The following is a 21,162-nucleotide window of genomic DNA, read 5'->3' as shown; positions in this document are numbered from 1 at the left end:
GAAGGCAGACACTTAATGACTGAGCCACCCAGGTGCCCCAAGATTTTATTTATTTCTATGAAAGATGGAGTGAGCATGAGCAGGAGAGGGACAGAGGGAGAGCTGAGCATGGAGCCCACCATGGAGCTTGATCCCAGGACCCTGAGACCATAACCTGAGCTGAAGTCAGACACTTACCTGACTTAGCAACCAGGTGCCCTGGTTGACATCTTCTTGAAAATCAACAAAATAAGCCTGTCCCTTCAAGGAAGTAATTGATAGTATTTGTTACCGCTGATAAAATTCAAAGTTTCAAGAGAGAATTGGGAACTTATAAGAAGACATATAACCCCCTCCGTGACCTTGACAGTTTCCCAATACCAAGAGGCTTGGTATTTTGGAAGGATGAGATCAGTAATGATATCAGTGGATATGATTTTTAAATATTGTGCAATGAGGGGGCGCCTGGGTGGCACAGTCCTTAAGCGTCTGCCTTCGACTCAGGGCGTGATCCCGGCGTTATGGGATCGAGCCCCACATCAGGCTCCTCCGCTATGAGCCTGCTTCTTCCTCTCCCACTCCCCCTGCTTGTGTTCCCTCTCTTGCTGGCTGTCTCTATCTCTGTCGAATAAATAAATCTTTAAAAAAAATCTTTAAAAAAATATTGTGTAATGAAATGTACCAACATTCGGAAGATCTGCCTGGTTTGGTGAACTCATATTTTCCAAATGACCAACATACGATGTTATAAAATCACGCATGGGTAAAAGATCCATTCAAGATGCAAGACGGACCAATGGATTTTAATGTAACAGAAAGTCCACTGATACATTTCCAGATACCAAATTGCAACTAATCTTTAAACAAAACTACCAGCTGCTGAGTTTTAGCCTAGTATCAAAGACACTTATTTGAAAAGGCTGTAAAATACTCTCCCTTTTCCACCTACATATTTGTGGGAGGTTGGATTTTTCAACCAAATAATGTACGTCCAGAGACTGAATACAGAAGCAGATAAGAGAATCCAACTCTCTTTTTGTTACATTGGTCATTAAAGAGATTGATTAAAAATACTGTAAAACAATACCACCCTTCCCAGTAATTTTTTTACTTTGGAAAATCTAGCTATTTCCATAAAATATACTACTGATATGAACATGTGATAAGTTATTATTGCTATTTTGAATAAATAATTATCTTTAAAAGTTATCAGTTTTAATGGCTAATCTGGTGAACATTGGCAGATACGATCTACATAACCCAAAGTTCTTTGGGGTCCTTCCTAATTTTTAAGGGGGTCCTAAGACCAAAATCATTTGAGAACTGATGCCCTAGAGAAATATGCCCCGATGTACATGGAAACGTATAAGAATGTTCGAAGCAGCAGTATCTATAATAGCTGGAGGCTGGAAACAACCACAAACGTTCGTCTACCATAGAGTGGGTGAAGAGAGGTCATGGGCAATTTCTGATGTACTTGACAATAAGAAAGTAATTCTTGGAGATGGCCAAAAACCAAAACCAAAACCAAACCTAAAAAACAACCCAGTTTCCAGTTCTGATTCGACTTGAACCTGGTTGATAAGCACAGGGCACCCAACTGGTTGGGTTCTGACCTAGGAGGGGCAAACCCGAAATCCCGTGTGTGGGCACTGTCCACAGTCCGTGGCCCAGGGCCCACGGCACCTCTTAGCGGGAAGAGCGCGCCCTTACCTTCCCTGGGCAGTGCGAACTAACACGCGCTACCCCGGGTGGCCACTGGAGGGCACCAGTGCCCACCGAAACACGTAGGGAGAGCCTGGTGGTCTGGGGAGTGCCTAGGGCGCGCTCCGCTCTCCTTGAGACCCCGGGGCCTCCGCGCTAACCCCTCTCCTCCGTCCTCGCTGGGTGGGTGACCAGCTGGCTTCCCCAGGACTCAGGGCTGTTGGGCTGGAGGGGCCCGGGTGGAGAGGACACAGTCCCTCAAAGCCCATCTGCTCTGCTCTGGGCGCCTCCGAAGCTCGCCCAGGTGACACTCGTGGCATTCCCCAGAGGGGCCAGTGGGCGGGGGTCGCTGGTGGGACAGCCTGTCCAAGGGCCTTCTACCTTTGTGCTGGCCAAAGGGTCCTTGTTCACAAAAGCCTGGACAAACTCCTCAGGCCCGATGTGTCGTAGCCGTTCCTGCACCAGAAGGGAGAAGAGGAGTCAGGGAAAGGTGTGAAGGTGCAGGGAGAGGGGGGTGACCCCGGAGGGGCCTGGCATGGTGCTCCTGCGGGCTCCCTGCCTCTCAGCCCACCCCAGGACGGTCTCTGGACACCTGCCCTTCTCACTAGGGCTCCACAACCCCATTCTGGGTTGTCACAGAGCTTGAAACCCTCCTGAAGGAGGCACCCCTCTTTTCCCATGCCCAGGGGCTGCTGACGTTCATGGGGGGCAGGAGGCAAGATCCCCACAGGGAGTGCTTGGGAGGTGTGATACACAGGAAACCAAGCTCGAAACTGGGTAATTGAAATGACCTGCTCCCTCCAGGAGAGGTCTGGGTCAGAATCAAATCCTGCCTCTGTCCCTTCTACTGTGTGACTTCAGGCAAGTCTCTTAACCTCTCTGGACCTTAGTTTCCTCATTGGTGCAAAGTGAATAATAATTGCACCTATCTGGCAGGGTGTGGGAAGCTGCAATGAGATAGGGCACTTGAAGTTGTGAGTATAGTGCCAGAAAGCAGTAAGGAGCCATAAATGGGGGAGGCTTAAAAGAGAAGAAACCTACACCCCACTTCCCTTCTCTCGGGGGCAGGCCCTTTGGCCTCTGCATCTACAAGGAAGCCAACATACTGGAGGCTAGGCTGGGGTATCCCCTTCACACGCAGGAAGGCCTATCTAGCCTTCTCTAGAAGGCTAGGGTGGGTGCAGTGTGTCTGGGAGTCCTAGATGGGGAAACTGAGGCCTTGGTAGGGAAGGCACTAGTGGTGGGTGGTGGCAGAGCCAGTATTTGAACCCAGTGCCTCTGTCCTGGGTCCAGACTCTCAGGCAGCCCAGGAGTCCAAGTTGGGCAGGCCTAGCACGTCCAGTCCTCCTGTTGGAATGGCTAGAGACTGTTCCAGAGCCCGGACATCCTGGAGGTGCCTGGCTGGCCCTGCGGTGACAGGCTCCAGCCCTGGGTTATGCGGACGTGAGGTGCGGGGCTGGGGATAGCCGGTTCTCAGTGGTTCCCGGCTCTGGGTCTGGCTAGAGGACGGCCTGGGCCTGCTCACCAGCTCCACGTGGGTCAGCTGCTGGGCCAGAGTGTAGGGGTCACTGCAGACGCCGAGGAGCTCCCTGTGGATGGAGGCTGGTGGCTTGGTCCTGTAGGAGACGGGCTTGTCGGCACCCAGCAGGCCTTCTGGGCCCTGGCCCTGGGCGGCGAGCCTCTGGTGCAGAGCCTGCAGGAGCTGCTGCATTCTCTTCCGGTACGCCTGCAGGGGGGCGGGAGGAGAGGCGCTCATGCCGGAGCAGGACCGCCGGGGTGGGAGCTGTGGCTACCTGCGCCCGGCCCTGTCCCAGCCCTGAAGCAGCACCCAGCCCCAAGAGGTGGGGAAAGGCTTCAGGATTACCAGTGAAAGCTGCGAAAAGCACCTGTCAGGGAGGGCGACCGGGGTCCAGGGCTGCCAGGGAGACTGGGGGCCCCTCCAGGGGGGTCCTCCTCTCTCCTGACTCAGAGGGGCCTTCCTATCTGGGCCCCAATGGTGCTGGTCCAGGTCACCCTATGTGACTTCCCTACAGGACCACTGTGGGAGATGCCCGGGGTTGTTTACTGCCCCGCTAGAATGACAGGCTGGGGGGAAGGCAGGGAGGCCTGTGCGCCCCTCTCTGTGTTGGCAGAGTGGGGCCTGGCTCTGGGCACATGGTGGGCCTTTAATAACTACTTCCACGGACAAGTGTCACCGCACAGCTCAGACAGATGCATACTTGCTTTGGGCTGCCCTGGATGGGGTGCAGGGAAGAAAGGCCATGGCCTCACCCTGGAGGGGCACCCGCCCTCCCACACCCACAGGGAAACTGATTATTCTCCCCTTAGAGACCACTGTTGCCAGGGAGGGCACCATCAGACTGGCTGTGTTTACTAAGCTTGAGAGCCACTGTTCCCAAAGGGTTGTCAGTAATCCACAGAAGGAGCCACTGTACTTGTCAGCCGATGGCCCTCCCCCCGAGGTTGATTTAACCCCACAAGGCAAGAAACTGGCTCGGGAGCAGGGGAGGGTGTCTGGGGCCGGCCTCCTGGCAACGATGAGCCATCAGGCTGGCAGGCAGGGTGCCGGGAGGCCCGAGAAGCCTGGGAGGATGGCGGGCCGAGTGTGCACGGGGAGCCCCCACACTTCCCCGAGTCTGACAGGGCTCCCAGGGGCCGTCAAAGTCCAGCACTGGTGGTGCCCAGGGCTCTGGTGACCAAGTCAGCAGCCACCTGCCACTCATGGAAGTGCTTCTCTCTCAAGTGGCCATGGGCAGAGCCCTCAGGACCCAGGAACCAAGCCAGGAGCCTGCTGATCCTAACCGAACCCAAACCCTAACTCTTGCTCCTGGAGCCCTGGGGGCCAGGCCCACTGGTCAGCTGGACGGTGTGTGGGTAAACTGAGGTCCAAGTCTTCCGTCCATTGCCTGTGGAAGGAACGGCCTGTCTCAGCTCTGCGGGGTCCAAAAGTGGGGTCTTCATTTGTGTGCTGGGAAAATAGGGAGCTGGGTCCATCCTGTGAGCCCTGACACCTGCCCCGGCCCCCCGTCTCTCTCCGCACTGAGCCTGTCCTCTCTTGGGCGGCTATGCTGCCGTCGTGTCCCCTCCTCCCCCCACGCCCCCTCCGCTGCCCCAGCCCATGTGGCCCCACTCCTGTCAGCCTTCCATCCTTCCATGCTGGAGATCACCTCCTCATTTCCATCTGGCCCCCTCCCCTTCAGTCTGTCCCTTGGTCCTGGGTTTGCTGGGTCATGTCCAGAGTGTCATTCAGTGTTTGTCTGGACAACATTCATTTTATATGTGCAGCTTCTTCTTGGATCTCCAGAGCCACATGGCCAAAGGGCCCCCTCGACCCAACGTGTGCAAGTGGCCGTCTCGCTCCCCTTGCCAGAGCTGCCTTCTCTGTCTGCATCCCTGTCTCAGCGACCGGAGAGCCTGCGTCCAGCACACAGGCCCAGGGGCATCCTCAAGCTCCCCGTCCCGCACACCCCTCCTGGCCATCACTGACCCGCCTGATTACACCGGGTCACTGTTTGCTCATCCCCAGCGTGAAGGACACGGGAGAGGCTCACACATGATGTGCCGACTGGATGAACGTGGCCTTCACCTGCTTCTAGCTGGTCAGCCTCGCCGGTGTAGACAGCGGAGCCCCCCTGAAGTCAAAGATGCAGCGTGTCTGTGCCTAGAGCTTGATAGAACCACGGGCTTACCCTACTTTAAAAATATGCAGATGATTTCACAAGACTTGTTTCTACTGAACCAATATTCACTCCAAATGCCGATCATTTTCTGCTTGCTAATTCCTTTAAAATTCACCCGGCGGTGTTAACCTCAAGCTCATCCATCGGTTCTTTCCCGAATCTTCTGCACGCCCCTCTGAACAGGGGGATGGTGTGCTGGTTCCTCTCTCATTTTCTCGTGATTCCTACACCCCTGTGGATAGAGGCTGAGGGATCTGGGTACGTCTGAGAAGACGGAGAGACCCAGCTCTGAGAATGTTGAGGCTGTCCCTTGTCCCTGTCAGGAAGGCACATTCCAGAGCGCGGGGGCATGCCAAGTGCAGCAGAGCTCCACCCCTCATAGCCTGCCTGAGGCCACCCGTTTCTGCGGAGCCACCTGCCCCATACATGGAGCTGGGTTTCAAGTCAGAGGTCGTCCGAGGTGAAGGCCGTGACTCTCCAGGTGCCTCCTGGCCATTCATGGTTAGACCTTGTCTCTGGCTGGACAGTCATGGGCCGCTGTTCTTTGGAGTTCTCGAAAATCCCACCTGAGCCAGCCCTGGCTGACTTGCAATGGGCTCAGCCCACCCTGCGTGGGCGGGAGTTCCGCACCTGCCACCAGTTTGTTGTCCCTGCTAGCTTCCCACCCCCTGTGCCCTTGGGCAGGGGGGAGCCTCTGAAGGCAGCAGTGTTAGCCCAGCAGATAGTCGTGGGAATGGGAAAGCAAGGTTATCCCGGGGCGGGGGGCATGGTATCAGCTTCCTCTGCAGCCGCCCTTTACTGGAGCTGTGACCTCTGGGCCTCCCTGGCTTCCCCCTCAGCCTCAGCCCTGGCCTCCCTGAGCCAAAACTGCTGAGTCCAACCTACCGGTAGCCCCTCCAAGGCGGGGTCCCCTGGCTAGCCCGGGGTGGTCCCAAGGTCCCCTGACTAGCCTGGGGTGGCCCCAAGCAGGTATCTCAGTGCAGTGGCTGGGTGCTGGGAAGGCTTCCATGTCCAGTCACGGAGAAGGACCTTTGCGGCTCCTCTTTGGCCTTCTGTTCCCAGATGCTGAGAGGTGGTGAGCAGTGCAGGGAGATCATGAGGGGTCGGGAGAGGGAGCAGCACGTAAGACGGAAGTGCCACCTTCCACGGCCCTCTGATGGGGAAGCCCCCTTGCCCCTGGCCCTGTGCTGTTTTCTCTTCTTCCCTGAGCCCCACTGTTATCTCACAGCCCTTATCACCCTCCCTCTTTATAAAAATACATTTAGGGCTCAGAGAGGTTAAGGAACTTGCCCAAAGACACACAGCTCTCAAAACATTTCACTGACTCGTGCAGGGCACTTTATATCATTTGATCTGGTCCCTGTATGAGAAATCTTTTACAGGAAAACGCTGAAATGTTCTTGGAGCCAAAGATATAATATTTAAAAATAATTTGGAGGGAGGGGGAAGTGTGTGAAGGGACAGGAGAAGTGAATTTGGCAAAATGTTGATAATTGTTGAGCCTAGGTGATGAATACATGGGAGTTCAGGGTTGTTATTCTCTGTGTTTGTGAATGCTTGGTATGATCCACAATAAAAACTCCACAAAAGTTAAAAATAAGCCCCATACACCTGAATTTTGGGAATCATTTGTTCCCCATCACAGCTCACAGTTACCAAGTGCCAAAAAAAGAACGCACGTGACTTCAGGAATTCTTCGCTGCAAAGTTGTGTGGTGGTAACGATTATCCTCTGTTGTGCTGTTGAAGAGACCAAAGCTCAGAGAGGTGAAGCACCTTGCCTGAGGTCACACAGCTGTGGTTTCTGAGCCGGGGTCTGAGTGGGCTCAGGCGGTCTGATCCAGACCCCATGCTCCAAGTCCTATCGTGGCCCTGCCTGTTCAGACCAATCACCAGCTCCGTTCCGGGCCGAGCCCTTGCCGGGAGGGGAGCAACCCACGGTCCACGTGCAGCCTCCGGGAAAGGGGAGGCAGCACGCAGAGGACATGCCCTTTGGAGTGGCTGCTCTCTGGGCAAGGTCAACTTGGGGATCTCAAAGACACAAGGAACTTGGGCCTGGGTGGGTGGGGGGGGCCAGGGAACCCTTGTTGCAGCCCACACTGCTCAGCGCACCTGATTGGATCCCAAAGGGAGGAATGAGAATGTTTCAAGTGAATTATGTCTGCTCTGAAAACCCACACCTGGCGGATGGCTGCTCTCAACAGCCTTTCCTAGGCCTTGCTCATTCCTCATCCATGGGGTGGTTAGAAAAAATTTCCCGGCACACCCTGGTGGCCGGCCTGACAGCTTCTCAGGGGTCAGCTAGGAGGCCCAGTTTCCCTAGGAAACCAGCCCAGGACTTACACCCATCCCCACCACTGCAGCCGGAAGGGCAGGGTCAGCCTTGGAAATGGCTCCACCAATGGCAGAGACAGGACTGACCAGGGTGGATGATTCTGTCTTGTCAGTGGTTCAGATCTCATTCTGCTGAAGACCTCCCGGGGTGAGGGGGCTGAAGCAGGAGACTGGGCTCTCCTCCTCCTGCATACCCTCCACTCCATCCATCCATCCATCCATCCATCCACTTGTCCGTCCATCCATCCACTTGTCCATCCATCCATCCATCCATCCGCTTGTCCATTCATCCACTCATCCATCCATCCGTCTACCCATCTATCCACCCATTCTTATTCACTCATTCATTCACCCACCCATCCATCCTTATTCATCCATTCACCTGTCTATCCTTATTCACCCAACCTCTCAACCACCCATCCATCTATCTATCCACTCATCCATCCATCCATATTCATTCATCCACCCACCCACCCTCCAATCCTCCCATCTGTCCATCCATCCACCCCCCCACCCATCAATCTTTTCACATCCACTCATACTAAAAATCCACCTGCCTATCAGAATACTCAAACGTCTCTCTTCCCCCCTCCACCCATCCATCAAGGTAGCCAACTATCTACCCATCCAGCCCGCCAGCATCTCCCTCCCTGCTTCTACCTGTCCCTCCTGATTCACCCAATCATTGAGCCTTCTCTGACCCCATTTCCTGCTGCAGCCTAAGCCAAGTGTCAGCATCCCCAGACGGATTAGGAGATGGAGAGGAGGCGGAAGAGGATGAGGAAGAAGTGGAGAAGAAGGAGAAGGAGGAAAAGGAGGGGGAAGAGATGACCCTCATCTCACTGAGCCCTCAGAGTGGCTAAGTCACTTGTCTGCTATGTGAAGTGGCCCATGGGCAAGGTCTCCCTCTCTGCTTTATGGCTTTTATGGCCCATCCTGCCTTAGCAGTTTTCCTTTGTCTCACAAGCACCAGGCTCTGCCATGTCCGGACCCACTTTGAGGCACATGACTAGCTCCCAGGGCAATTCACCTGCATTCCCCTCAACATTCTCTCCTAGGGAAGCAGCATCAGTGCTGGCCCCAGAATTATTCCAGAGATTCTGATAAACCTGCCCCTTCTAAGTTTACCAGGAGACCTCCATCCCCTTCGCAGGGTCCTTCTCTGTGTTCTGACCCTAATCCTGAGAGGTGGGAATGTTTGTCTGCCTTTGACCTTTCAGTGTCTTCCTCAGAGTAATGCGGCTGGGAGAACGGGGCAGGGTGTGGGGTGCCTGATGCCCACCCCACTGGCTGCTTTCCAAGCCACAAGGGCTGCATTTACCTTGGGTTGTGGTTTTAGTCACAGGGGGGCCCTCTTTCCTCCTCTGCCCCAACTAGGGCCCTCCAGGCCAACCTAATGGGTCACTGGCCAAGGGCCTGGTCGCAAGAGCCCACGAGTGGGTCCTTCCTGACTGCCATCCGATGCCATGTATGAATGCAAGACAGGAGAAAGGTCAAGAGACCAGGCCTGGAACCAGAGGCCTGGGTTCCCCGCCAGCTCTATAGGGCCTGATTTCCTGATGGGGCAGAAAGGGGCCGATTTTAGAGGGGCTGCAGTGCACAGACGGGGAGATGAGGGCCCTGAGGTTGGCCCCAGGAACAGGCTCAGGTCCCGGGTGTAGGGGTGCAGGCAGGGTGTAGGACTTGCGCTGGGCTTGCCTACCTCATCACAGGGGGCAATGCGGCCCATCACGTCCTTCAAGTGCCCGATGGTCGACTCCTCCTGGAAGTCCCGCGGGAATGTCTCCGTCCATTCGGCCAACAGCTGGAGCAGTTTGGGGCCAAACTTCCGGACCCGGGCCTGCAAGGGAAGCCAAGGAGCGTCTGCACTAGGTGACGGGCGCCTGGAGGCGGGGCCCCATCAGCCGCTGCATCAACCACGCACTGCGCATGCTCTGCCGGGGTCGCGCTACCCGGGCCGCGCCGCTGGCGGCCAAGGGAGGTCTGTGTCAGGTGCCAGGGACATGACACAGGGATGGGGGCTGACCACAGGGGAACAGAGGGGGACAGACACAGATTTGGGGCAGGATCCTCTGTTGTTTTTGCCCGCTAGGCATCCCATCTCCCTCTCTGTGGTGAAAACATCTCAGTTTGCTGTGGGGGTTTCCGTCTCCCTTATTCCCAGCCCTTGGGGTTCAAGGGCAGCTTACCTCGCCTCAGGCCCCCTGGCAGGAGCCCAGATTAGTGCTGGCCAATGAGAACATGGCACACCCCTATCGTGCACAGTGATTGGCTCACAGATGGGCATGTCGCCTAAGCTAAGCCAATGAGATCGGGACTCTCCTCGGGACCTATTTAGAGCGCGGCTTGCTGTTGCCACTGGAATTGGAAGAGTGGATGGTGAGCCTGGAGTAGCAGAGGCCGTCTGTCCCTGGGCAGGGAGAACCTGCCAGAGTGAGGGCGAGGCTGGCCCCAAGGAAAACGGAGCAGAGGGTCGGAGGGAGAAAGACCGCGTTTCCGTGGGGGTCATTTGAGCCCGAGGGGCCCATGGTACTCGACACTTCGCAGTTCCATGAGCCAGTGAAGTCTCTTTGCCTTAGGCCAGCTGAAGCTGGGTTTGTATCACTGTAGCAACAGACCCCGATGGGCACACCTATAAATAGTCACAGCCCGCGGGATCTGGCCGGGGACAGAGGAAGGCTAGGCCATCAGCGGACCCCACAGAGGAAAGGAGGGTGGAACAGAGTGTGCTGAGGGCAGAAAGCTCAGCAGGTACCTCAGGGCCATCCCAGATGGCAAGGGTCCTACTGATGGGGCTCTGGAGGCCTGGATCTCAGGGTGCTGTGAGCTCAGGGGCTCCCACAGGGCAGTGGAAAACAGCACCTGGTTAAAGGTTCCAACTCTGTCCCTTCTAGCTCTGGGCCTCACACAAGTCAGAAACCCCCTGTGGGCTCCTGCTCGGGAGAATGGGGACAGTCACTGCCACTCCAAGAGGCTGATGCGTGAGGACGTGTCAGGAGTGCCTGTACACTGGGGGGCCCCCCGCCCTGCCCCTCACCTTGTCCAGCACCGGCTGGTCCAGCTGCTGCTGCTCAATGCACAAGTGGCAGACCCGGGCCAGGAGCTCCCGGGGCTCGATGAAGAGGCGGGAGCTCAGGAGGAAGGTGAAGATGTAGGCTTTCTGGGAGGACACAGAGAAAGGCAGCGTGTGCTCACAAAGGCACGGCAGGGCTGTGCCCTCGGGTCCAAGCCCAGCCCCAGCCCTAGTGTCTCCCCCATGCGTGGTGGAAGACAGCCCACTCTAATGCCCCTCCCCCTGCTGGGTGGGTCACCCACCTCGGGGTAGTAGTCAGTCGTGGGCACCAGCTGCTGGATCAGGGTGTCCAGGGAGGCTGACGACGGAGCTCCATCCAGGAGGGGCTGCCCGGCCTGCTTGCCATCCGTGGGCTCGGTGGCGGGTGGGCCAAGGCTGCCAGGGGTGACCATGTCGGAGGCGCTCAGTGTCCGGGGCATGCCTGTCTGCAGTAAAAGGAGCAGTTGAGGCACACCTGGGCTGGGGCCCGCCAGTCCTCTGGGCTCCTGGCTGGGTGGGCCCCGCCTCCTCCAGGCACTTTGGTACCCACCCAAGCCCAGTGATCGCTTCCTGGGAGGGCTGCCAGGGATCCCTGCCCCTGAGCACAGCATCCCCAGGAACCAACCCTCCTCCACTCTTGGTCCAAGTCACTTAGGGACTGACTCTTTCCACTCCTACCCCCAGGGAAGGTTGTTTTTGACACGGCTTGGACAATTTGCCTATGGCTCTTTGTAGGGTGACTTCTTCACCCAAATCTCCTTGAGGCAGGGCTCGGGGCATACACCTGGAGCCAGCACCAAGTCAGGGGTCTGGCCCACGGCAGGCGTGCCTCCAAGCTCGGGCTGTGGACCTGCGTCTCCTCTCGCGGGTTTCCCCATGTATCCCCCAGGGCCAGTCTCCCTGAACTAAGCCTTCAGGGCACTCATGGCAGTGAGTCCTGGCCACGCCTGTGTCTGTCTAACCAGCATTCCCCATGACATTGAAGTCACCCCCACATTCTTAACCGTGGAGTCCTGCAGGCTCACAACAGGGACCTTCCGGGGATAGAGTCTCCCCATCACCCTGCTCACTCTGCCTGTGCTACCCCCATGCAGACGGGGGACCCAGTTCACTTCTGTCTTTCCTGACCCCTGGTGCCCTGGCTCTCAAAGTGGAGACGGGCATGTGCAGAGTCAGAGCTGATGTTGGGGATTGGAGGGGGCCCACAGGAGGGCCGTCCTGAGGGTGTACAAGGACCAGGTCACAGCATGGGAGGCAGCATGGGAACCGGTGTGGATGGCAGCCCGCACAGCCCTGGCCCCAGGGACAGCGGCGACCTTTTTTTCCCCTCCCTGGCAAAGCTGGAAGTATTCAGTTCTCAGCTGACCAAACTGTAAAATGTCACCAAACCACCTTCTGCCAACCTGGTGGGGAGGCTGCTGTGCATGTGGGTACGCGGGAGGCTGCCTGCGCTCACTGGGGAGTGGTGGGCGGCTCTGGGGGGGGAGGGACTCATGCCCTGGGCCCGGAGTCTGAGCCTAATTGCACAAGACAGAACCCATGCGAGGCTGGCAAAGGGTGGTGTCTCTTGCTGGGAACCTGGCACCTTCTCTCTGCAGTGTTAGGGCTGCCCTGGATCCTAGTCCGATTTTCTCAAAGACGAGCCAGTAGCTTGGGTGGAGGTGATTCTGGAAACCTCTCTGCAGGGCAGGGTGGTCTACCAGACAGTGTGGGAGAAGCCTCTCTGGGGAGGTCAGGATGCTACCACTTCAAGAGATGAGCTGGGAGGCCCCCAGAACACCTCAAGGCCTGGCCTGCTGCCGGGGGCTGGATGCGGGATGCTGGGCACATGGGGAGGGGGGTGGGCTCAGATTCAGCCCTGCTCTGGAGTGACAGGCTCACGTTGGAGGCTGGAGTGGGGCTGGGGATCAGAACCATCACGATCCACAGGGATGCCCAAGGAGCGGGCAGGCTGGTGTCACCCCTCCAGCCTCCAGCCACCCATGGCATCCCCAGCTGGGCCCCGGCCTGGGTCTCTGTGGACGGGCTTGTCCTCCTGCTGCAGTCTCTGGGTCCCTCCCTCCCTGGGCTATTGCGTGGAGTGGCTACTGACTCCGTTCTAGGTACCATGGGCCAGGCAGGATCTCTCGGAGCTGGTGGTGGGATGCAGACAGCACTCAGGCTGCCGTGAACAGACAGACTGTCCCACTGAGACACGTGCGCTGAGGGTGCGCCCAGGCGAGGGGAGAGGGCGGCAATGGCTCGCTTTAGAGAGGGTAGGTGTGGTCAGAGTGCGGTGCTGGCCTGCCCATCTGCCTGCCCCTTCCTGCAGGTGTGCTGACGAGCATGGGGCCGCGGGAGCCCATCCCTGGCTTCCATGTGGGGACCCCTGGAGGCACAGACCAGCCCCCTCCTTCCTCCAGCTGGAGGAGGGGTGCTGTGGTCTGTGCGGAAGACTGAGGGCAGGAGGCAGTCTACCTAGACACTTGCCAGGCCAGGGGGCCCAGCGTGTACCAAAGTTCAGCCAAGTGGGGTGGGGGGCAGCATGCTGTGATCATGGGAGTGTGGACTCCGGTGGCAGGAGCCAGGCTGTGCGTCCTGGAGAGACAGCAGTGAGGGACCAAGCAGGGGATCAGGGAGAGTGCAGGGTGGTGGGGGCATTGCATGCCCGTTGTGCAAAAACACAGCCACGTGAAGATAGAGCCCCCTACCCTCCTACGCCCCGTCCCACAAGGAACTTCTTGTATTAGTCTCCTATCTTTCCAGAGCTTCCTTACGCAAGGACAAAAAAGTAGAAATACATATTCTCCCTTTTCTGTCTTTATTAGCACATTGTACATGTTCTCCTGTGTTCTTTTCCCCAACAATGTATTTTGGAGAGCTTTCCATCGAAGGACAGAGAGTCTTTGTTTGTTTGTTTTTTTTTTTTTTTTAACGGTCTCATGGTAGTCCATGGTTTGGATGTTCAGGGGTAATTTTTAAAAGCCAATGATGAAACAACTCAAGTGTCCGTCAACGGGTGAACGGATAAACGAAATGTGGGCTATCCTCAGAATGGAATATTATTCAGCCATAAAAAGGAAGGGGAGTCTGACATGGGCTACACAAACACTGTGTGGTTGTGCTTATAGAAGGTGCTAGAGCAGTCACATTCGTAGACGAGAGTGGATGGTGGTACCAGGGGCTGGGGGGAGGGGGAGAGTTAGTGTGTAACGGGGACCGAATTTCAGTTTCGCAAGCAGTAAGGGGTGGTGGGGATGGACGGTGGGGACGGACGCTGAACGATACAAATGCATTTAATACCACTGAATTGTACCTTTAAAAATGGCTACGATGGTAGATTTTATGTTATGTGTATTTGACCACAATTTTACCACAAAAAAAAAAAAAAAGGCCAGTGATGATGGGAAAATCGTTTCTTGTCACAATTTCCCTTGAAAGTCCTTGAAATCACCAGGAAGCCTTCCAATCTGTGTCTTTGTGAACACAGCCTGCATGGTGTCCACGCGTGGGGCGGTGGGGGGGGCTGGGGGTCCGGGGCGGGCATAGACGGGGTCTGAGCCCGAGGGGCTCACCACACATGGGGACACTGGGGAACCAGCAGGCAGGGGGACCCTGCCTGTGCCCTCTGAAGAGCTGTTTCAAGTTCTTGCTCTTTCTGCCGTGCTGGGGGCACGGGGCTCCGAGTGTGCACGGCCGCGTGCATGGTAGGACCCCTGTAGGCCTCTGCTTTGCCCCTGTTACAAACGCCCGGTGCGAGCAGGTGTGTTGAAGCTGCCCTTTAAACACCGTGGGGCGGGGCTGTGCCTGGTCACCGCCTCTTATTTCATGCAAGGTCTGGCTCGATGTGCCAACGGCCTTATGTTCGATTAGTGCCCTTGCACTTCAGTCAAATCCTTGAAAATGTATCCCAAGAAAATCATCTAACTAGGAAAAGAGGAAAGAGTTTGCTTCGGCAGAAACTGTAAGTGGCACATGAAACCCAGAGTGCCCCAGACCGCGAACAAAAGGAGACGGACAAGGACGTTCCCGTGCACCTGTTAGCGGGGCGTCTGCTGCCACTGGGGTGGTGGTGAGGGAGGCTCAGTGCTACAGGAGAGAAAACCGCACACGGAGCGCCATCTGCTTATTGGAGCAGATAAGGCTACACTGTGGACTGAAAAGGGTCACCAATGTGCCTCCTGCCACTCTGCTGTCCCTGTTGTGATTTAGTGTCATTCCTTCCAGCTCCGTCATCGCACAAAGTCTCAAGGATGACAGGCCCCAGGGACACCTGGACAGATCCCAGGGCTGCAGTGGGTGGCGGGCTCGGGGGCACGTCCACCCCGGGACAAAGCAACTGAGGGGGCACCGGGGCCTTGTGCTGGCACACAACCAAGAGTGGCCAAGCCACTCTCTGCAGCTGGGACTGCAAAGGCCACTCTCTGACCTGTCCAGGTGAGGGGCCCTTGACCAGGACGAGCCACTCCCCAGGCCTTGGCGCACACTGGACCTGCCGGGCTGGTGGCCTCCCAGTCCCTAGGCCTCATGCTGGCCTGGGTCTCCCTGTGCTTCATGTCCTCTAGGAGGGGCCTGGCTCGCTCACTGCTGCCTCCCAGGGTCCCCCCAGCCCCAGTCTGGCACATGCACAGTGGGTGCTTCGTCAAGGTGTGTGGTGTTCAGTAAGAACTAGGATGAACAGTAGGGGAAGAAAGGGATAAAGAAAGGGGGGGGTAATCAGAAGGGGGAATGAAACATGAGAGACTATGGACTATGAGAAGCAAACTGAAGACTTCAGAGGGGAGGGGGGTGGGGAAATGGGAGAGACTGGTGATGGGTAGTAAGGAGGGCACGTATTGCATGGTGCACTGGTGTTATACGCAACTAATGAAGCAACGAACTTTGCATCGGAATCCGGGGATGTACTGTATGGTGACTAACATAATAATAATAATAAAAAAAAGGTGTGTGGTGTCCAAGTGACTCAGCCGTGCAGGTGAGAGCGGGGGAGCCTCGGATGACAGTTGAACGGGGCTATGCGGCCACCCTGTAGGCTTTCCAGCAGGAGGGTCAGTGGGAGCAAGGAGCAGGGAGAAGCCCCGGGGTCTGGCCAGCACGCTGACCCCTCATCCCATCGTTCAGATGAGGAGAGGAAGGCTCCAAGAGAAAGGTAGGCGCCCAGCTCCCACGCTGAGTACCTGGCCGAGCTGGGGCTTGAGCACGGTTTGTCTGCGTCCCAGGCCCTGCTCCTGTCCCCCAGCCCAGCTGGGCCCTGATGCTGGCATCCCCAAATCACAGCCTCCAGGGTCGTGGGCAGACTCCTGAAGTGTGACCAGCGGTGGCCAGGGTGCGAGGACAGAAGCCAGTGCTGGCTGGAGCGGGGTTACCACGTCCCCTCCTGGGACAGGCCAGCCCTCGCACACAAGGCGTTTGGCCAGTGGGCACCAGCCCGGTCGCCGCTGTTCCTTCCCAACCCAGACCCTGTCTCCGGACCCAAGCCCACCCCCCTGGTGCCTCCATCTGTTAGGTCTGCCTCCTCGGCCTCCATTTCTTTTTCTTGGGGCCAGAACCCCAGGCTTTTGCCGCTGTTCCAGCAATAACCACGCCTTCCGATGAATACAGACCCTGGTGCAGAGACCCTCAGGGAAGATCCGCCCTCACCTGGCCAAGGGGCGGCACCAGCCCAGGCTGGGCCAATCAGATGCTGCCACCTTAAAAATGCATCTGAAAGGCACCTGACCTGAAGAGGCAGGCCTGTGGGGGCTTGGCTTCCGAGTCACAGCTGCTCCCTTCCTAGGCATGAGCTTCTGCCTCAGTTTCTCTGCTCACGTCCCGTACTCCCGCTGCCCAGCCCCCACCCATCAGGCGCATCTGTCTGCTCGTGTTTAGGTCTCCAGCCCCAGCATCTGGAGTCCTGGGGCTCCCGTGAGTTACGCAGGTAGCCAGTCTGCATTGTGTCTGCGGGGGAGCCCCCCCACCCCAGGAAGCCCAGGTGGGTGCCTGCAGGTGGGCACCCTTCCTTCTGGGGTTTTGCACTGTCACACCCTGAGACCACCTGCCACTGGGGTCTAGGACTGCACAACTTTTTGGGCCTATGTGGCCTAAGCCTAACTCTGGTATGGGAGACAGGGGGAAATGTCTGCAGGGACAAGTGTTGGACCAGGTGGAATTACAGGGAAGGTACAGACCTAGAGGATAACCTTTCTCTCATTCCCCAACGTTTGACAGAGACGCGTGTACCCAAAATAGCTAAATTTCCTCTTCACTGGACAACACAAAAACACTGGCAAGAGGCTGACAAGGGCCCCATGGTTCCCCCCAGGATGAGGTCCCTAGAGAGAGCCCAGAGGTGTGGCCACAAAAGCAGCTCAGCTCCACTGGGCTCCTGGGGAGGCTGACCACATGCTCAGACCTTCCAAGTTTAAGAAATGCCAGGACTCCTGACTTGTATGCTTGGTATTCTGATTTGATTTACTTATTGTTTTCTTTTTCTTAGATGGGGGAGCAGAGGGAGAGGGAGACAGAGAATCTCAAGCAGGCTCAACGCCCAGGAGCCCGACGCGGAGCTCGATCTCACAATCCTGAGATCATGACCTGAGCTGAAACCAGGAGCTGGAGGCTCAACTGACTGAGCCACCCCGGTGCCCCAGGTACTCTGATTTTAAAGATGGCAATTCAGCTTATTAAAAAAAAAAAAAGCCACCATGGGGGCCACAGCGTGGGCCAAAAGCATATTTAGAAACAAATCTCTAGCTCCCAGGTGGCCAGTCTCCAACAGCTGCTCTGCTATCACAGTCCCTGGTAATGTGGGTTGGCATTCAAAAACCTGCACGGAAAGCCGCAGAGAACCTGTAGTAGAAAAGCACGCGGCTGGTCAGCAGGGCGTGTCTTGGCGGCTGGAGAGATGCGCTCCCAGGCATCCGTCCCCGGCTGGGCGTGGGGACAGAGGATACGCCTAGTGGATGGCCCTTTGCTGCGTGAAGAGTCGCCTGGGCTTTTCAAGTGCGTTCACGTGCCGAGAAGAGGAAGAAGCCCTCCTCTTCAGTTTATCTGGAGATTAAGTGCAGAAAGCACCCAGCACAGAGCCTGCCATGGTGAAGAAAGGGCCACCAAGACCGGTCCTCCCCAAGGGCCCATGACACCTGCAGGACCTGGAACTGCAACACGAGTCATCATTCCAACAGCGCTCTGGGCCAGAAAGACTTGTCCTCTGGGCTCCCGCGATTTACTGGGGTTTCCAAGCTGACTGAGGCCTGGCCAGCCCTCTACCCTGCTCTTCCAGCCCTGCGCCTAGAGCTTCTGAGAGTGGCTATCACCCACTGCCGATTCAGCTTTGCAGGCTGATGTATGCCCCCAATGCCAAATCAGAGCCTTCTGCCCTTGCCTGAAGAGGTAGCAGAATTTTACACATTTATACATTCTCACCCCATCACCCCCCCCATTACCTCCTTTTAAAAAATTCTGGGAAATGATGCTTAACATGAAATTGACCATTGTAACCATTTTCAAGGGTACACTTCCGTGCCATTATGTCTGCTCACCTTGTTGTGCAAACATTGTCACTACCCATCTCCAGAACCTTTTCATCTTCCCCAACTCAAACCCCGTATCCATTAAGCAATCACACCCCGTCGTACCCTCCCTCCACCCCTGGCAAGCGCTGGTCTACTTCCTGTCTCTATGAGCGTGAGTATCCTAGGTACCTGTATAAGCAGAACCATATAGTATTTGTCCTTTTGTGACTGGCTTATTTCAGTTCATATCCCATAGCCTATGTATATACACATACCCTAGTCTTCTCTATCCCTTCGTCTGCCAGTGGGTATTTGAATAGTTTCTACCTCTGTCATACTGTTTTCCGCACAGCCACACTATTTCTCATTTCTACTCGCAATGGAAAAGGGTTCCAATTGCTCCACAGCCAGGGCGATGGTGTTTTTTTGTACTTTTGGTAGCAGCTCTCCATTAGGGTGGGAAGTGATATCTCATTGTGAACCTAGATTCTGATTTTGTATTTTGCTAGTGTCTGGGGACTGGGAGCGTCTGCTCATGCTTTTTGGCCACTTGTATATCTAACCTTTGGAGAAATGTCTATGCAGATCGTTGGCTCATCGTTGAATTGACCAGGGTCATGAAGCTTTGTTTTCTTCCAGAAATTTTATAGTTTGTGGTCTTACGTTTAGGTCTGTAATCTGTTTTGAGTTCGTTTTTTTGTATGTGGTATTAGGTAGGGTCCAACTTCATTATCTTACCTGTGGATATCCAGTTTTCCCAGCACCATTTGTTGGAAAAACTGTCCTTTCTCCCCTGAATGGTCTTGACACCCTTGTCGAAAATCATTTGACTCAATACACAGGGATTTGTTTCTGGGTTCTCTATACCATTCCGTTGGCCCATATGCCTGTCTCCATGCCAGGACCACACTGTTTTGATTACCGTAGCTTTGTAGGAAACCAGGAAGTTCAATTCCTCCAACTTTATTCTTTTCCAAGATGGCTGTGGCTTTTCAAGGTCCTTCGAGATTCCATATGAATTTCAGGGTGGATGCTTCTCTTTCTGCAAAAAACACCACTGGAATTTTGATAGAGATTGCATTAAATTTGTAGATTGCTTTGGATAGGATTGACATCTTAACAATATCAGGCCTTCCAATCCATGAATACAGGGTGTCTTTCCATTTATTTGCATCTTCTCCCGTTTCTCTCTGCCACGTTTTATACTTTTCACTGGGTAAGTCTTTTGTTTCCTGGGCTGAGTTGATTCCTAACTGTAAGTTCCTAAGTCTATTTTTGTGATGCTATTGTAAGTGGGATTGCTTTCTTAATTTCCTTTTTGATTGTTCATTGTTAGTGTGTAGAAACACAACTGGGTTTTTGGTGTTGATTTTGTGTCCTGCTATTTTGTTAAATGAATGTTATTTAGTTCAATAGGGGTGTGTGTGTGTGAGTGACAGTTTGTGTGTTTAGGGTTTTCTACATATAAGATATAGTGTGAGGGGCGCCTGGGTGGCACAGCGGTTAAGCGTCTGCCTTCGGCTCAGAGCGTGATCCTGGCGTTGTGGGATCGAGCCCCACATCAGGCTCCTCCGCTATGAGCCTGCTTCTTCCTCTCCCACTCCCCCTGCTCGTGTTCCCTCTCTTTCTGGCTGTCTCTCTCTCTGTCAAATAAATAAATAAAATCTTAAAAAAAAAAGATATTGTGTGCAAAGAACTAATTTCACTTCCACCTTTCTGATTTGAGAGGCTTTATTAATTTATTTTTGCACCGGCTGGAACTTCTTGTACTTTGTTGAGTAGCAGTGGCAAAAGTGGGCATCTTTGTCTTGTTCCCGATCTTAGTGGAAAAGCCTTCAGTCTTTCATCATCCAGGAAGATGTCATCTGAGAATGTCTTCACTTCTCCCTCATTTTTGAAGTACAGTTTTGCTGCATATAGGGTTCTTGGTTGACCATTTTTTACTTTTGACACTCTGAATATATTAACCCACTGTCTTCTGGCCTCCAAGGTTTCCGATAAGGAATCTGCTGATTGTATTATTGAGGATTCCTTGTACGTGACAAGTCACTTTCCCTCTGTTCCTCAGAATCAATCATTTCGTGGTCCTTTCTTCAAGTTCACTGATGTTTCTGTCTGCTCAAATCTGCTTTGGGAAACTTCTAGTGAATTCCTCATTTCAGGCGTGGTATTTTTCTGCTCTAAAATTTCTTCTGGGTTCCTTTTAATGTTCTTTCTCTCTTCATTGATATTTCTATTTTGTTCATACAGAGTTTTTTTTAAAAGATTTTATTTATTTATTTGATAGAGAGAGACAGCCAGAAAGAGAGGGAACACAAGCAGGGGGAGTGGGAGAGGAAGAAGCAGGCTCCCAGCAGAGGAGCCTGATGTGGGGCTCGATCCCAGAATGCCGGGATCACACCCTGAGCCGAAGCCAGATGCTTAACAACTGAGCCACCCAGGTGCCCCTGTTCATACATAGTTTTCTTGTCTATCCACCTTTAACTCTCTGAACATCTTTGAGACACTTGTTTTGAAGTCTTTGGCTAATCAGTTCATCATCTCATCTTTCTTAGGGATGGCTTCTCTGATTAATTCCCCCCACCCCCTTAACAATCCATACTTTTCCATTTCTTTGTAGGTCTTGTGATTTATTGTTGTTGTTGTTGAAAATGGGACATTTGAATCTTATACTGTAGTAACTCTAGAAATCAGATTTCTGCAGGGCGTTCTTTTTTTTTTTTTTTTGTAAGGTGCCTCTGTGGCAGAATCAGACTGAGGTATAAATTTAAGACCCTTTTGGGTCTTCTCTGAGCACACAACTTTCTCTGAACATGTGTAAGAACTTTCTAAATTCCTTCGTATCCGTGGTTGCTTTTTTTTTTTTTTTAAGATTTTATTTATTTATTTGACAGAGACAGCTAGCGAGAGAGGGAACACAAGCAGGGGGAGTGGGAGAGGAA

The 21,162-nt window shown here is 54.6% G+C and overlaps 1 protein-coding gene across 3 annotated transcripts in view; it reads right to left on the bottom strand.

The window, feature by feature from the left end:
• The window catches only part of RASGEF1C (RasGEF domain family member 1C), a 32,734-nt gene extending 21,546 nt beyond the window's left edge, over nt 1–11,188 (bottom strand). The window contains exons 1-5 of one of the 3 annotated variants that reach the window (XM_002927783.4): nt 11,012–11,188; nt 10,734–10,856; nt 9,399–9,536; nt 3,209–3,409; nt 2,065–2,139 (exon numbers count right to left, since the gene is read on the bottom strand). In XM_002927783.4, coding sequence (XP_002927829.2) covers nt 2,065–2,139; nt 3,209–3,409; nt 9,399–9,536; nt 10,734–10,856; nt 11,012–11,188 — 714 coding nt within the window. The remainder of the gene's footprint in view (nt 1–2,064; nt 2,140–3,208; nt 3,410–9,398; nt 9,537–10,733; nt 10,857–11,011) is intronic. The other 2 variants (XM_034655828.1, XM_034655829.1) reach the window with 2 other exon arrangements.
• Between the last annotated feature and the right edge of the window lie 9,974 nt (nt 11,189–21,162).

The sequence above is a fragment of the Ailuropoda melanoleuca genome, chromosome 3 (genome assembly GCF_002007445.2).
Source record: "Ailuropoda melanoleuca isolate Jingjing chromosome 3, ASM200744v2, whole genome shotgun sequence".
In the NCBI taxonomy this organism is placed as follows: Eukaryota; Metazoa; Chordata; class Mammalia; order Carnivora; family Ursidae; genus Ailuropoda; species Ailuropoda melanoleuca.
The sequence above is the reverse complement of the archived record's forward strand: the minus strand, read 5'-3'. Positions and strand labels throughout refer to the sequence as shown.